Source organism: Eublepharis macularius, chromosome 15, assembly GCF_028583425.1.
Source record: "Eublepharis macularius isolate TG4126 chromosome 15, MPM_Emac_v1.0, whole genome shotgun sequence".
Taxonomy (NCBI): Eukaryota; Metazoa; Chordata; class Lepidosauria; order Squamata; family Eublepharidae; genus Eublepharis; species Eublepharis macularius.
Window position 1 is genome coordinate 46,089,362 of NC_072804.1, and position 13,426 is coordinate 46,102,787.

At 45.9% G+C, this 13,426-nt stretch overlaps 1 protein-coding gene across 1 annotated transcript in view; it reads right to left on the minus strand.

Moving 5' to 3' along the window:
- Positions 1-336: 336 nt before the first annotated feature.
- Positions 337-13,426, minus strand: part of LOC129342939 (IgGFc-binding protein-like) — a 68,164-nt gene continuing 55,074 nt past the window's right edge. The window contains exons 29-38 of the mRNA XM_054998896.1: positions 12,921-13,310; positions 10,182-10,468; positions 8,691-8,956; positions 7,586-7,705; positions 6,503-6,687; positions 4,992-5,155; positions 4,566-4,814; positions 2,280-2,442; positions 1,574-1,673; positions 337-431 (exon numbers count right to left, since the gene is read on the minus strand). Coding sequence (XP_054854871.1) covers positions 337-431; positions 1,574-1,673; positions 2,280-2,442; positions 4,566-4,814; positions 4,992-5,155; positions 6,503-6,687; positions 7,586-7,705; positions 8,691-8,956; positions 10,182-10,468; positions 12,921-13,310 — 2,019 coding nt within the window. The remainder of the gene's footprint in view (positions 432-1,573; positions 1,674-2,279; positions 2,443-4,565; positions 4,815-4,991; positions 5,156-6,502; positions 6,688-7,585; positions 7,706-8,690; positions 8,957-10,181; positions 10,469-12,920; positions 13,311-13,426) is intronic.

Sequence of the window (13,426 nt, forward strand, 5' to 3'; positions counted from 1 at the left end):
CAAGCGAAGAGCGGTGATTTGCCATCTGGACATGGAGCAGAGGTCACTGGGGGTGGTGTGGGGTGGAAGGCAGTTGCGAATTTCTTGTATTATGTAGGGGGCTGGACTAGATGACCCTGGAGATACCTTCCAACCTTATGATTCTATGATTCCAAAAAGATCAGCAGCTCCCGACTTTGCTCCTTTTCACCTGTGGATAAGTGTTTTGGGGTGAACCACAGCAATGTTCTCTTTCTAACAGCAAGCTCAGCCTTTGACCCTAAGGGTTCCAAGTGGGGCATTTTCTTTTACAGGAACTCACTGCGGCTGGCGAGCCTAAAAGGACTCCCAACAGCATCAGCTGCCCGTCAGGCAAGAAGAAATGGTGCACATCAGCAGAAGCAGGACAGCGGTGAGGGAGGCACTGCAGCTTCCACCGGCCAGCCGTAGCCCTGCGACAGAAGAAATGCACAGCACTCATCCTCCCTGCTTGTCAGCCATAAATATGAAGCTGGCTTCATCAAGGGGTACTACTAATAATATTTCACATTTATCAAGCGCTTTAGGGTAAGCAAAGCCTCGACACTCCCATTATGCCCCCTGCAGAGCCTTGTGCTCTGCGGATAAACAGCTTCTGGTGGTCCCTGGACCGAGGTACATTTAGCTGGCCTCAACTAGGGCCAGGGCCTTTTCTGCCCTGGCCCCGGCGTGGTGGAACACTCTCCCAATGGAGATCCAGGCCCTTCGGGATTTTTTACAGTTCCACAGGGCCTGCAAGATGGAGCTCTTCCACTGGGTCTTTGACTAGGGGCCAGCTTTTGGTCACCTCTTCTAACCGCCACACCCTCCTTTTGCAGCTGCCCTGGAGTTACATCATAGCGGTGACCAGGGCTTTTTTTCTGGGAAAAGAGGTGGTGGAACTCAGGACCACACAATGACGTCACTTTGGGTCAGCTGGAACAAGGGGGGAGTTTTTTAAAGTTTAAATTGCCCTTGGTGAAAATGGTCACATGGCCGGTGGCTCCGCCCCCTGATCTCCAGACAGAGGGGAGTTTAGATTCTAAACTCCCCTCTCTCTGGAGATCAGGGGGCGGGGCCACCGGCCATGTGACCATTTTCAAGAGGTGGCGGAACTCCGTTCCCCCGCGTACCAGCTGAAAAAAAGCCCTGGTGGTGACCTTGGTCATGGTGACTTTGTAGTGGTCAGATTTGCTTGGTGGTACCTGGATTTTTATGCTGTTGGTATAATTGTGTATTAATATTGGTTTTTATGCCGTTTGTAATAATGTTTTATTGTATTTTAATAATATATTTGTTGGAAGCCGCCCTGAGCTGGCTTGCGGGAAGGGCGGGGTATAAGTCAAATAAAATATAAATAAATAAATAAAAGAAATTTTAATTTAAAGAAAAAATTGAAATCAATGTAATAAAAAAAGAAAGAAAAAGAAAGAAAAAAAGAATAAATCACTGTTCAAGTGGAGAAGCAGGACAGACAAACCTGAAAATGAAACTGGCTGAAGCATTTTTTTTTGCATGCCACTCCCAAGTATTGCCCACCTGCCCTGGCATTAGAATTGGGAGAAGGGCAACTTGCCTCGGTGAAGAGACTCTCTGTATCTTGAGACAGGGCCGGCTGAAATGATGCCCGATGGAGGCTTCCTTCCAGCAATCGCAGGGCCTGGCTTCTCGCAGTTCTGGGAATGGGGGGAATGTGGAAATTCATAAACAACGTGTTCTATGGAATTCTGGAGTCCAGATGTTTCTGTGACAGGGTTGCCAGCCTCCAGGTGGTGGCTGGAGATCTCCCGGAATTTCAACTGAACTCCAGCTAACAGAGATCAGTTCCCCTGGAGAAAAATGGCTGCTCTGAAGGGTGAACTCTATGGCATTATACCCCACTGAGGTGCTTCCCCTCCCCAAGCCTTGCTCTCTCCAGGCTCCACCCCCCCCCAAAAAAATCTCCAGGAATTTCCCAACCTGGCCCTGGCAACCCTGAGTATGAAGGTGAGTGGCCCAAGGGGGCAACTGGCTGAAAGCACAACCTCAGTAGCATGGTGTACACATGGTCAGCCAATTTTTAACCCAGTTGGCTTCTGGCAAATGGGAATTTGGAGGGGAAAATTTGGAACCCCTTGTTTCCTTGCTGTTGTTATGGGGGATGTCAAAGTTTGGACATTTGGGCTCGGGGAAAAAAATCTGATTGGTTTTTTAAAATGCTGTTTTCCAAACTCAGTTCTGAATATAGGCAGGGAGTTATGAATATAGGCAGAGAATTCTGAATATAGCTATTCCTAACTCACCACAGTGCAGTTGGCTGTGCGGAAGCTGCAAAGGCGGATGCGGCAGTGCACGTACATCTCTTCCAAGTCTGGGATGAATGAAAAGATGCTGAAGGAGAAGCGGCCCAGGAGGGAGATGCCATCTTCTTCAACTACCACTGTGCCATCTTGTAGCACGGGGCACCTACATTAGTGAAGTAGCACAACGCAGAGGGTTTAGTGCAGGTAAGGCCAAGCACTAGTTCACAACTAGTGTTGTGACACAACTAGTAGTTGTTGACAACTTGTTGGCTGAAGTATTAGGAGACCCATCACAGGTTCATCACCAAAAACTGAACTTTCAGGTCCATCTAGAGTGAACACGATTTACAACAGAGTTCGCCATGACTCAGCAAGAGTTGACTAAGCACATAAGGAGCAGTGGCATTGCACTTATCCACACGTGCCTCTTCCTCACTGGATCGCCGCAACCCCCATGTGAATGAACCTCTGCAGAAATAACATGGCATATCTCCAAACCAGTCCTTAGTCCAGGGTGAAGGAAGGCTAACATTCTAAAAATGGGCAAAAGGAACTTGGATGTATTCTGCAGCATTTGATTTTGGGCGAGACTGTATTTGTCGGTCCCTGGCAGGTAAACCCCTCCAGCCCATCCACAGTGAACACACATTGGTTCCAGAAGAATCAGCTTTATTATACAGTTCAGGTCTGTTCTCCATCACGGAGCTTGACAGAAGTGACAATTCAAATCAAGCAATCTATGTTAAAGTTGATTTTTCCCGCACTCCAAATGTTAGGTTTTGGCACGCAAGCCTACCAGAGTTCTATGAGAACCTATTCAGTTATGACTTTGTATTCGGTACACATCTGGGAACAGGAAAGAAAACTGTAATCTAGACACATCAAGGTCACAGCTTGCCGAGACTCACATGGTTCTCTTAAGATAACAAGAAAGGCCCTTTCTGGGACCTAAGGAAGTAACGTCTGCAATATGGTTACAGAGGATCAGAGAGATGGGCCGTTTCCACACTACTCACCTTAATCCGGAACGCTGTGGAACGTCGTGAAAAAAATGCGGACGATAGCGTCTTCTTGTGCAAGTTTTGCGCGACAGCGCGCAAAACTTGCGCAAGAAGACGCTATCGTTCGCATTTTTTTCACGACGTTCCACAGCATTCCGGATTAAGGTGAGTAGTGTGGAAACAGCCAGAGTTACACAGCAATTCAGTAACAAAGCAGCATAGCTGAAGCTTCAACATTTTGTGGCACAAGCCTTATAACAACCAGACAATCATGACATGGCTATACACAGACATGACAGTATTTCAAAACCACGCTTAGAATGGCTGTCTATCTGTCTCCACCCTAAGTCAACAGAATTTATGAGATGGGTTTTGTCTCCTTTTATCACACCTGGGCGACTTGCTACTTTTCTAATATTTGGCCTTTCATGCCTGGGACAAGGAGAAGACTCAAGAGTCTGCCCTTCTAGTCCTTGCTCTATGAAAGGTTACTTCCTCCGCAGAGAATAAAATAGAATACATTTGCCCACTGGACTCTCAGTTCCTGCTGTCCTGTACTCTGGATTCTCTTGGCTCCCAGACCAAACTATAAGGCTCCTGTGTCTCTCAGGTGAGCAAACTCTATTGTCTTTTGGTGTGGGTTTATATAGGTGGCGATGGACAATATGTCAATTACCCAGACAAAGGTACACATTTATTTTTTAAAAGACCATCTCAGAACCTCGATATTACTGCACGTAGTCTTGGAATGGCATTCACTTCATTACATTTCCAAGTAATGCCAACAGGAGTTATTATTAGGTCGGTACTCCAAAAAACCAAAGGAGCAATGAATTTGTTTATGCAGCAGTTCGGGAGAGGATCTTCTTCATTATGTTTTGGCTTGTCCTTTATAGGCGGAACCCAGAAAGAAATTCCTGTCCAAGGTTTTAAATACTATACATTCCTTCTCTGACTCTGATAAATTAATTAATACGCTATCTGACGTGAACGTTTCTGTGTCCTATACAGTGGCACTTTTCGCCTCGGCCGCTAGGAAAAGAAGAGCAAGCGCAGAATCTAAGAAAGCATCTCACAATTCTGAGCAATAAATTTGGGTCTTGCTTGTGATTTGAATAATTTTAATGCTGTCTGTTATCTTAGAATTTTTAAATGTTTATGGTCGTAGATTTGCTATATACATTTTGTTTTGTAAAGGCCAATCACCATATACAATAAATTTACCTCCCTCCCTCCCTATTCCCTTTCAACCTGGAAATGTGAAGGGGAAGAATAATCCACTCACTGGTTGGTGATGAGATCCCACTGAATGCTGGAAGAGGGGTCCCCGTCCGGTGTGGCCCAGCAGGACGACAAGGTCATCACAAACCGGGTGGGGTCTGCCCCCGAAATACTGATGCCCACGTAGACTCTGCGGTTGACCGTGAGTGGGACGGGGCTCTGGGTGAAGGGCTTGCTGTACTGCGGGTCTTCGTACAAGGCCATGATAGCTTGATAGCTCCCTTGTCCAGAGGCGAGAGTCGCATTAACAATGCTGTCAAAAAGGTTACCAGAAAAAAAAACAGGACAGAGTTGAGTAACAGAATCACAGAAGGAGATGCAGAGATCTCAGGTCAGATGCTAGAGCCTGATCACGGAGGAATACAAAGACTCCAGGGGTGGGAAATGTTCCTTAATGAAATTTAACTTCTCCCTCCACAGCTGAACTCACTCCTGGATCGGATGAACGACAGAAGCCATGGTAAGGTTCATGTTCAGTGGGAAGGTGCAGGAGAAACGCAGGAAGAGGAATCTGTCTCTGCTGATCACCCCTCCGTAGGTGTTCTCCACATGACCCTGTACCACGTTGGAGTAGACGGCATGGGTTGCGTTGACCTGGGAGGGGCAGAAGAGAGTTGGTGAGATCTTCTGAAGGACAGGCTGTCATGGGGAGAAGGACTTTGGACTCTCCCTTTGGTTCATTCCCTTCTCCTAGTGTCCACCAGAATAGTTTTGTGGAGAGCCGGACTTTGGGTCTTTTGATTTGGCAGGCTCCTTCCTCCAAGCATCCACCAGTTGAGGCAGGAAATATTTTTCATCTTCCCCTCGTAGCAGACAAACTCATATTGAAGTAGGGATGCCAACCTCTGGGTGGAAACTGGAGTTTTCCCAGAATTGCAACTGATCTCTGGACCACAGCAAGCGAGAAAATGGCAGCTTAAGAGGGCAAACTCCATAGAATACTAGATTCTAGGCACAAGCCATGACCACCGCCTTCTCCCATACTGTCTGTTCTGGTGGCCCTTTGGACTTTACGGCACTTCATGCAGGTGCTTGGGTGGTGAACCTGACTTTGATATGTAGTGCAATCCTAAGCAGGTTACACCCATCTAAACCCATTGAACTCAATGGGTTTAGAAGACCCATTGCACTAACGATCTTAGATTTTATCCCCTTATTGTCAAGCCTATTTTCAGCCTTAAGAATTAGAAACTTGTTTTTAAAAAATGAAAGTCAGATTTGATGCCCTGTACCAGTTTCTGTCCTTGTAGCTGCAGAATATATATGGCCTTAGTAGGAACATCCCCTTAAGCTAGAAGTTTCCAAGCTGCATGCTAAAAATCAAACTCCTACAAAATTGAAAATTTGCATGTTGTGGACCAAATTATGGGAAATGGGGCAAACTGTCAGGAATGTATTTCCCATACATACTTCATGTAAGATGTATAGTTCTTCAGTAGTTTACAAGTGGGGCAGGAGAGTTGAGGAGTTACCCCATTTTTGTTGAAACTGGAATTTCACTTCAGTTTAAAAGTCAGCACCAAACTAGGCAAATCTAAATCTGAATTTTTGCAACCAAAGCTTAGCTAGGATTTTGCTTGAGAATCCTCCCAAAATGTATTTCAGTGCTATTTGACTATTCAATTAGCCTGTCTGCGTTTTCTATGCTTTCACCATACTTTCCGTAATTTGAAGGCTTTCTCTGCTTCCATGAGATCTAGAAACTTGCTTTTCAGGAGTTATATTCTCCTGACCAATTACAACCTTGCAGATTTCCAGAATTCCAAGTATTAGCAGTCCCCTCAGTAGGAGGGGCTTTAAAGAGGTGTGGAATCCAACCACATCATCCCCAGAATGACATGTGGAGGTAAAGCACCATGGCTGGGGCACAACTGTATGCGACTGTCAGTTGCTGCTACACAGAAGGGTTGCCACGTCAAAGTGTTCTCATCTTCTCCTTACCTCCACTGTCGTCCCACAGGTCTTCCGCACAACGTCAAAGTGGAAGAACAGCCTGTCTCCCACAAGCGTGCCAGTGCAAGTGGGATCAGCTAGTTGCACCCTTTCTGAGGGGAAACCATCGGTGAACAGAAGGCAGCGGGAGAAGGAGACAAAGCTGTTGCTGCCGTGACAGGTCAGCTGATAATCTATGGAGAAAAATCTCATTAGATGCTGATATTTGTATATCACCTGTTTCGCAGGGGTGAGTGCGCCCTGTTCATGAGCCTTGATAATCTTATGAACCATTTGTCACAGTTTTCCGGCTCAGGTTAGACAAGATTCTGTGCCCTGCATATTTGGTAGCATCCACAGCGTGGAGGGCGATCTAAACTCCACTCTGTCTGGAGATCAGGGGGCGGGGCCACTGACCATGTGACCATCTTCAAGAGGTGCCAGAACTCCATTCCACCGCATTCCCATTGAATAAAAGCCCTGCTTTTTGAAACCCAGACTAGGCCTCTCCTGTTACTTTATAGAAATATGCACCTCTAAGCTACCACTGACCTTGGAGCGTCCAGATGCCAGCTTTTGCTACTTTGCCCAGACGCTGGGAATATATTATTGTGTACTGAATATCTAGCCAGAACTAAAAAGGGTTCTCACGGGACCCGTGTCAACTTGTGCGCCAAAACCTTAACAGTTATTTGAGCATGGGAAAAATCAAGTATAACATAGATTGCTTGTTTTGCCTTGTCACTGCTACCAAGCTCCATGATGGAGTGCAGACCTGAACTGTAAAATCCCAAATAAAGCTTTTCTACTGGAACCAATGTGTGTTCGCTGGAGAGGGGCTGAGGGATCTACCTGGCAGGAACTGTTAGTATTCCTCTCCCAGTATATGTGTGAGAGAGGCTTTGCCTCCATGCCTCCTGCTTTCCAGCATGACAAGAACCACATGGCATGGACTGGACTCCTTTACTAAAGCCTTTGGTAAGAACCGTCAGCCATGAAACCAACTCAGAGATTGCTAGACAGCCAGCTTGCGGTATTTTAGCCCGTTAGTTTGTATTTAGAGTACCCAAGCTTTGTTTGTGCTTTGCTTACCATAATCAGCCAATTGGGCGGGGCTGTAATCTTTGTGGCAGAAGCAGCCCCAGGTCTCTTTCTGTTCTCCGCACCACTCATTCGCTCCGCATGCTACGTCAATGCAGGGGTCGGCAGCAGCTACAGAACGAGGCAGAAAGTTAGTTTCAATGATGCGCACAATTCTTATATGTCTGTATCGAATACGGGATCAAAGAAGGGGTGGGGTTGCATTGTAGGATCTGGGAAGAAAGGTGTTCTGTTAGGATGTCTTTGCAAAACATGGATTAAATTTTTTTCCCAAAGAAGTTTAAATAGAAAAGATATTGATAGTGGCAATTCTAAATAGAGTTACACCATAGATCTCATTAGAGTTAGAAAAGGGGTAATTCTGTTTAAGATGGCATTGCCAGTCTATCATCAAATAAAATATCATATGATTGTATGATTGAAAAATGGCATCGGGGGTAGCCATGTTGGTCTGCAGAAGAAGGGCAAGATTTGAGTCCAGGGTATAAGCTTTTGAGAGTCAAAGCTCCCTTTGCAGTAGGAAAGTGCAAGAGTTAAGTAGCACCTATACAACTAACAAAATTTGTGGTAGGGTATGCTCTTTTGTGAGTCACAGTTCCCTTCATCAGATACCTTTTGTCAGGGTTAGATCAGGAACGTCTGGGAACTTGGATGGTATTCCAACCAATCTGCAGTTGCACAGATGGGTCATCTTAACAAAGAGCAAGGAAACAAAGAAGGTTGTGAAAGGAAACTGCACAAAGCCTACCCAGCAGAGAAGAGATTTGAATTCAGAACAATCTGATGAAGGGAACGTTTATCTTGAAAGTTAATACCCTTGTTGATCTTTAAGGTGCTACTGGACTGGAATCTCGAAAAATTGCAGCCATCTCTCTGTTGCACATCCTCTCTACTTCTAAGCAATGATTTAGGCAAGTCACGGGATATTGACAAACACTGCAATCTCTGGGAGGGATGTGAAAGTCACTTTGTCTTGTGGGGGGGGGGATCTCACTCAGGGCAGCAGGTAGCAAGCTATAAGGCAAGCTATAAGATTTAGTACACGAATGTTCCAGTGGTTCAGAAGATGGGCCCGGCTGCCCGTCTTGATACTCACGGCACTGGATGGCTGCTCTCCAGCTGCTGACGAAGACCCCATGAAGGAGGCACATTTCCTCATAAGCACTGAAGGCCATGCAGAGCATCCCATGGGCCATCCCATAGAGGCATAAGTCATACAGGCAGGCGGAATAAAAAGGAGAAGGGTCCACGTGCCAGTGGCACTCAGAAAAAGGTCCTGGATGGCTACGCAGGGCCCCACAGAGCTCTTCATGTTCCGGGGGACCTTTGCAGGGTTCTAGTGCTGCAGCATCATCTAAGCACCTGAAAAGAGAAGGCAAAAGACCTTACTCCATGCAGACTGAGGATAGAGCCCGTAAGCAAAGCATCTGCCATGTTCAATCCCCGGCATCTCTCATTAAAATGACCTGGCGGGAACCGATATAAAAGATCTCAACCTGAGATCCTGGAGAGCCGCTACCAGTCAGAGTAGACAATACTGACCTTGACGGTCTCGGAAGGCAGCAGCTTCATGTGACTCTTCTGTCTAGCTCCAGTGTTAAATAAACAAGGGGTGGAATTTTCACACTTTTATACACTTCAAAAGGCTCAATAAATATTTAACATGGTTCTTTTTCTCCTGGTCTTAGGGATCCAGAAGGCTAGACGTTTAAAATAAAGGACGCCTCGGTATATCCAGAGATGATGGGGTGCCAAAGCACAGGACACGACTGTCCCCCGGTATGGAACTTGATTGCTGTTTGCTGGCCTGGGAAGAGAGCCTGCTGGTTTGCACTGCAGTGTGTCTTTATTACAAGAACAAAACGCTGAGCCCTGCTGCGTCTGACTAAAGATCTACCTTGTATAGCATCTGTAGCGATTGTAATTTCAAGAGATATCCTTATAGGAACACAGAGGATGGGATTTTACAGAGGACGCTTGCTGGCTAAGAGGGAGAAGCTGCAAGCACTGGAGGTCAGAGCATTCAGGGAAGCTGGGAGAACCTTGTGTGCTTGGCAATAAATTATTCCATTTACTTTTACTTTGGTGCACGTATTATATGAGTGAACTCTAACTTATTACAGCATCCTGTTTTCCCCTGTGGCTAGCTGGATGCCTCTGGAAAGCCCATAAGGAGACTAACAATTCATTTGCTCTTCCCTGCTGTTGCCCCCCCCCCCCAACAATTGGTATGGAAAGATGTGCCATCTAATCATGGCTGATAGCTACTTTTGCCCTGTCTCCCCCTGTCCACAGCAGCTTTCACAGAGCTGCCACCACAATGGAAAATCCACCTGATGGTTTTCCACTGCGCCTTGCTTGCCCCAGCCCTTTGTGGCCTTTTTCCGTGCCACCCACCACCACCATTTGATATACACACTTACACACTTTCCTGCAGGACAGAAAGAAAACAAAATAAATGGAAACGATCTTCTTTCCCCTCCTCTTTATACATCTCATTTATTTTTCTCTAGGCTTGACCCTACAAAACACGCACAATGCTTTATACAGCATAGTATTAAACCGATGCGATATGTTCTCTTTTTACCCTACTGGGCTTGTCTCGGTTTTCCAGGCATTGCCAAACTGTGAGTCGTTCTGGGCCTTGTTCCCATTGGGCAGGACTTTGTCGTCTTCACGGATGCCATTGAAATTCCCGCACATCCCGCACAACTTCCCCTGGTATTCTGGTCCCACACGGATAAACAAAGTGTGGCGGCTGTTATACTGGATCTCCGTATTGAATGCTGTCTTGATCGTCAGCATGTTTTTGATCTTGGAAATGTTGCCCAGGGCCCCCAGGGAGTGGGGCAGGTGCACTTTATCCTGGTTGACCTGGGGGGGAAATGAAGAGAGATCAGGGCCAGCAAGCACCACCAACGGACCAAACCTGAGAGTCCTGATGATGTGCAACAATTTCACAACTGAGTACATCACTCACTTTGCAAAGGCACCAGTAGTAGATGTGCTAGCTTCCCAATGACTGGGCACTGATTGAGCATCGGAAAATACATGCTATCCCTGCAGTAACACTAGATAAACAATGAATATCCAAAATCAAGACTAATTAATTAATTCGTATTTCAATGTAATCGATCAGAAAATTCATACTCCCATAAAAATGGTCATAATCGATATACAAACAAGTCCATAATCATATATCGGTATACAAATAGCAAATGAATCATGTACAAGCCGTGCACTCTCTCCCCTTTGCTATAAGCAGGGCTTTTTTTCAGCAGGAACACAGTGGAACGGAGTTCTGGCACCTCTTGAAAATGGTCACATGGCTGGTGGCCCCACCCCCTGATCTCCAGACAGAGGGGAGTTTAGATTGCCCTCTGCGCTGCTCCAGCAGTGTGGAGGGCAATCTAAACTCCCCTCTGTCTGGAGATCAGACAGCCATGTTACCATTTTCACCAAGGTCGATTTAAACTTTAAAAAACTCACCCCCCCCTTGATCCAGCTGACCCAAAGTGATGTCATTGTGCAGTCCTGCGTTCCACCACTGAGTTCCACCACCTCTTTTCCCAGAAAAAAAGCCCTGGCTATATAAGTCCAATTAACTCATGGTAAGGGTGACTTGTTTGTGTATCGATTATGACCATTTTTATGGGAGTATGAATTTTCTGATTGATTACATTGAAATACGAATTAATTAATTAGTCTTGATTTTGGATATTCATTCTTTATCTAGTGTATTTGTCAGAATTGTATTTATATAGATCTCACTAAATTCCTTCACGTGTCGAGTTCTACTTGTGCATATAGTGGTTATAGGTGAAGGTGCCTCTTACGTTTTTTGTATAATTCCTGCAGTAACGGCACTGCTTGAGGGGAGATATCTGGATCTCCCAGGAGAACCAGTGTGGTGTAGTGGTTCGAGTGCCAGACTAGGATCTGGGAGAGGCAGGTTCAAACCCCTGCTTACTGGGTGATCTTGGGCCACCCCCTCTCCCTTAGACTAACCTGTCTCACAGTGGTGTTGTTTGGAGCATGCAATGAAACACAGGTGAATGATGTAAGCCGCTTTGTGTCCCCATCAGAGAGAAAAGTGAGGTGTAAGTATCTAAATCAATCTACGGCCGTTTTCACATGGTGAGGCGCCCAGAAGATCGCATGAAACTCATGGCATAAAAGCATCTTCCTAGCGTGATTTCCTGGCACAATCCCGTTTAATGGCCCTTTTTCTGATGTCATCGGGCCATTAAAGGGGATTGTGCTGGGAAATCGTGCTAGGAAGACGCTTCATGCTGTGAGTTTGCGTGATCTCCTGGGGTGCGTGTGAAAATGGCCAAATTCTTTCTCTTGCAAAATGGAACACAAGGGGACATACTCTGGGTTCCCCAAAAGTCTTCTAAGTAGGCAGCGGTCAAACCCCAAACCTGCTTTGCTTCTGCATGAATGTCCTGGCGTGTGCCTGCATTGACCATGAGAAATACAGTTTTCGGGACAACCTTTCTAGTGTTTCACTTAACCTTTTCTGGCTACAATTGAAGCCTGAATCACATCACTCAAGACATATATACCCTGGGATAAATTGGTAAGGTCTAGTTTAGATACTTCCTGAGCGGCAGCCATGTTAGTCTACTGTAGCAAAAGAAAAGTCCGGGGGCACCAAGCTCACATTGGAATAAATATTAGCCTAGTTAATTATTTATTTGTTTTATGTCATTTATAGTCCATCTTTCTCAGTGAGACTCAAGGCGGATTACACACTGTGAGATTAGTACAGTCAATTTCAAGGACATTTCCATGAACAATGCCATAGGATATTAAATGAATAAACACAAGTTTATAAAGTTCCAATATGGAGTTGAAGAAATGCTGAAATAGAACCTAAGCAATTCTAGGGCTGACATTAGACCCCATGAAGCACGTAGGAGCTCATATTTAAGACAACAGGTAGTTTGTAAGGCAACACAGTGGTGAAGTCTATGGTCCCGTTTGAGTCTTAGTGGAGGACACTTCCCTAGGGTTTCTTTCCAGGCGGTTCTGGAGACAGGTGCATGATGAAACTATGTAAGTGGGCCAACACTGTGGTTCTTTCTCACGCAATGGGCAACTTCTTTCTTGCATAGACCATGTTTGCATGGAATGGAAACATATCATTGGGCTAGCTCAGGTGGGTCTTTCATATGCCTGTTATCAGAGCAGCATGAAGCCATGTGAAGCATCTAGTAAACATGAAATTATCCTTCATCTTGACCTTGTTGGACGGGCCAAAATGAGGTTCCTGCTCAAGGAAAATCAATGGGCAAGTGCACATTTTCATGAACTAACATACCTCCACTATTTGACTGTTCCCTAGAACAATGTGAGAGCTCAGCGCTCCGCTCTGCAGCCAGACTTCCACTCGGGTCACAAAAGACACACGAGGGTTCCCGCGATTCCGGTTCTCGGCAACAACCCGGAAGAACTGACGAGCCGTGTGGCAAACCCTGGAGATCTCATAGGCACAAGTGCCCTGGAAATGTGCCATGGCCCCATCAAAAGTGATGTAATGGGGGTCCCCGGTCACCGTGCAGGTAGCCAGACGATTCTGACATCCCAGTTTCCCGTTCTTTATGGCACACTTTTGGCCGGGGCCACAGCTAGCTGGGATGCAGTGGAATTTGGAGGGGCCATTACAGCGGCACCTCTCATGGCAACGACTGAGCCATACATGCTCTCCAATCTGCAGGAAAAACAGAAAGACATTAACATACTAGGGCAGTCCCCCCATTGTGGCATGCACTCATGAGTTTCTTGGCACCCACAAGCTTCTTCTGAAAAACATCTCTTTCTAAATTA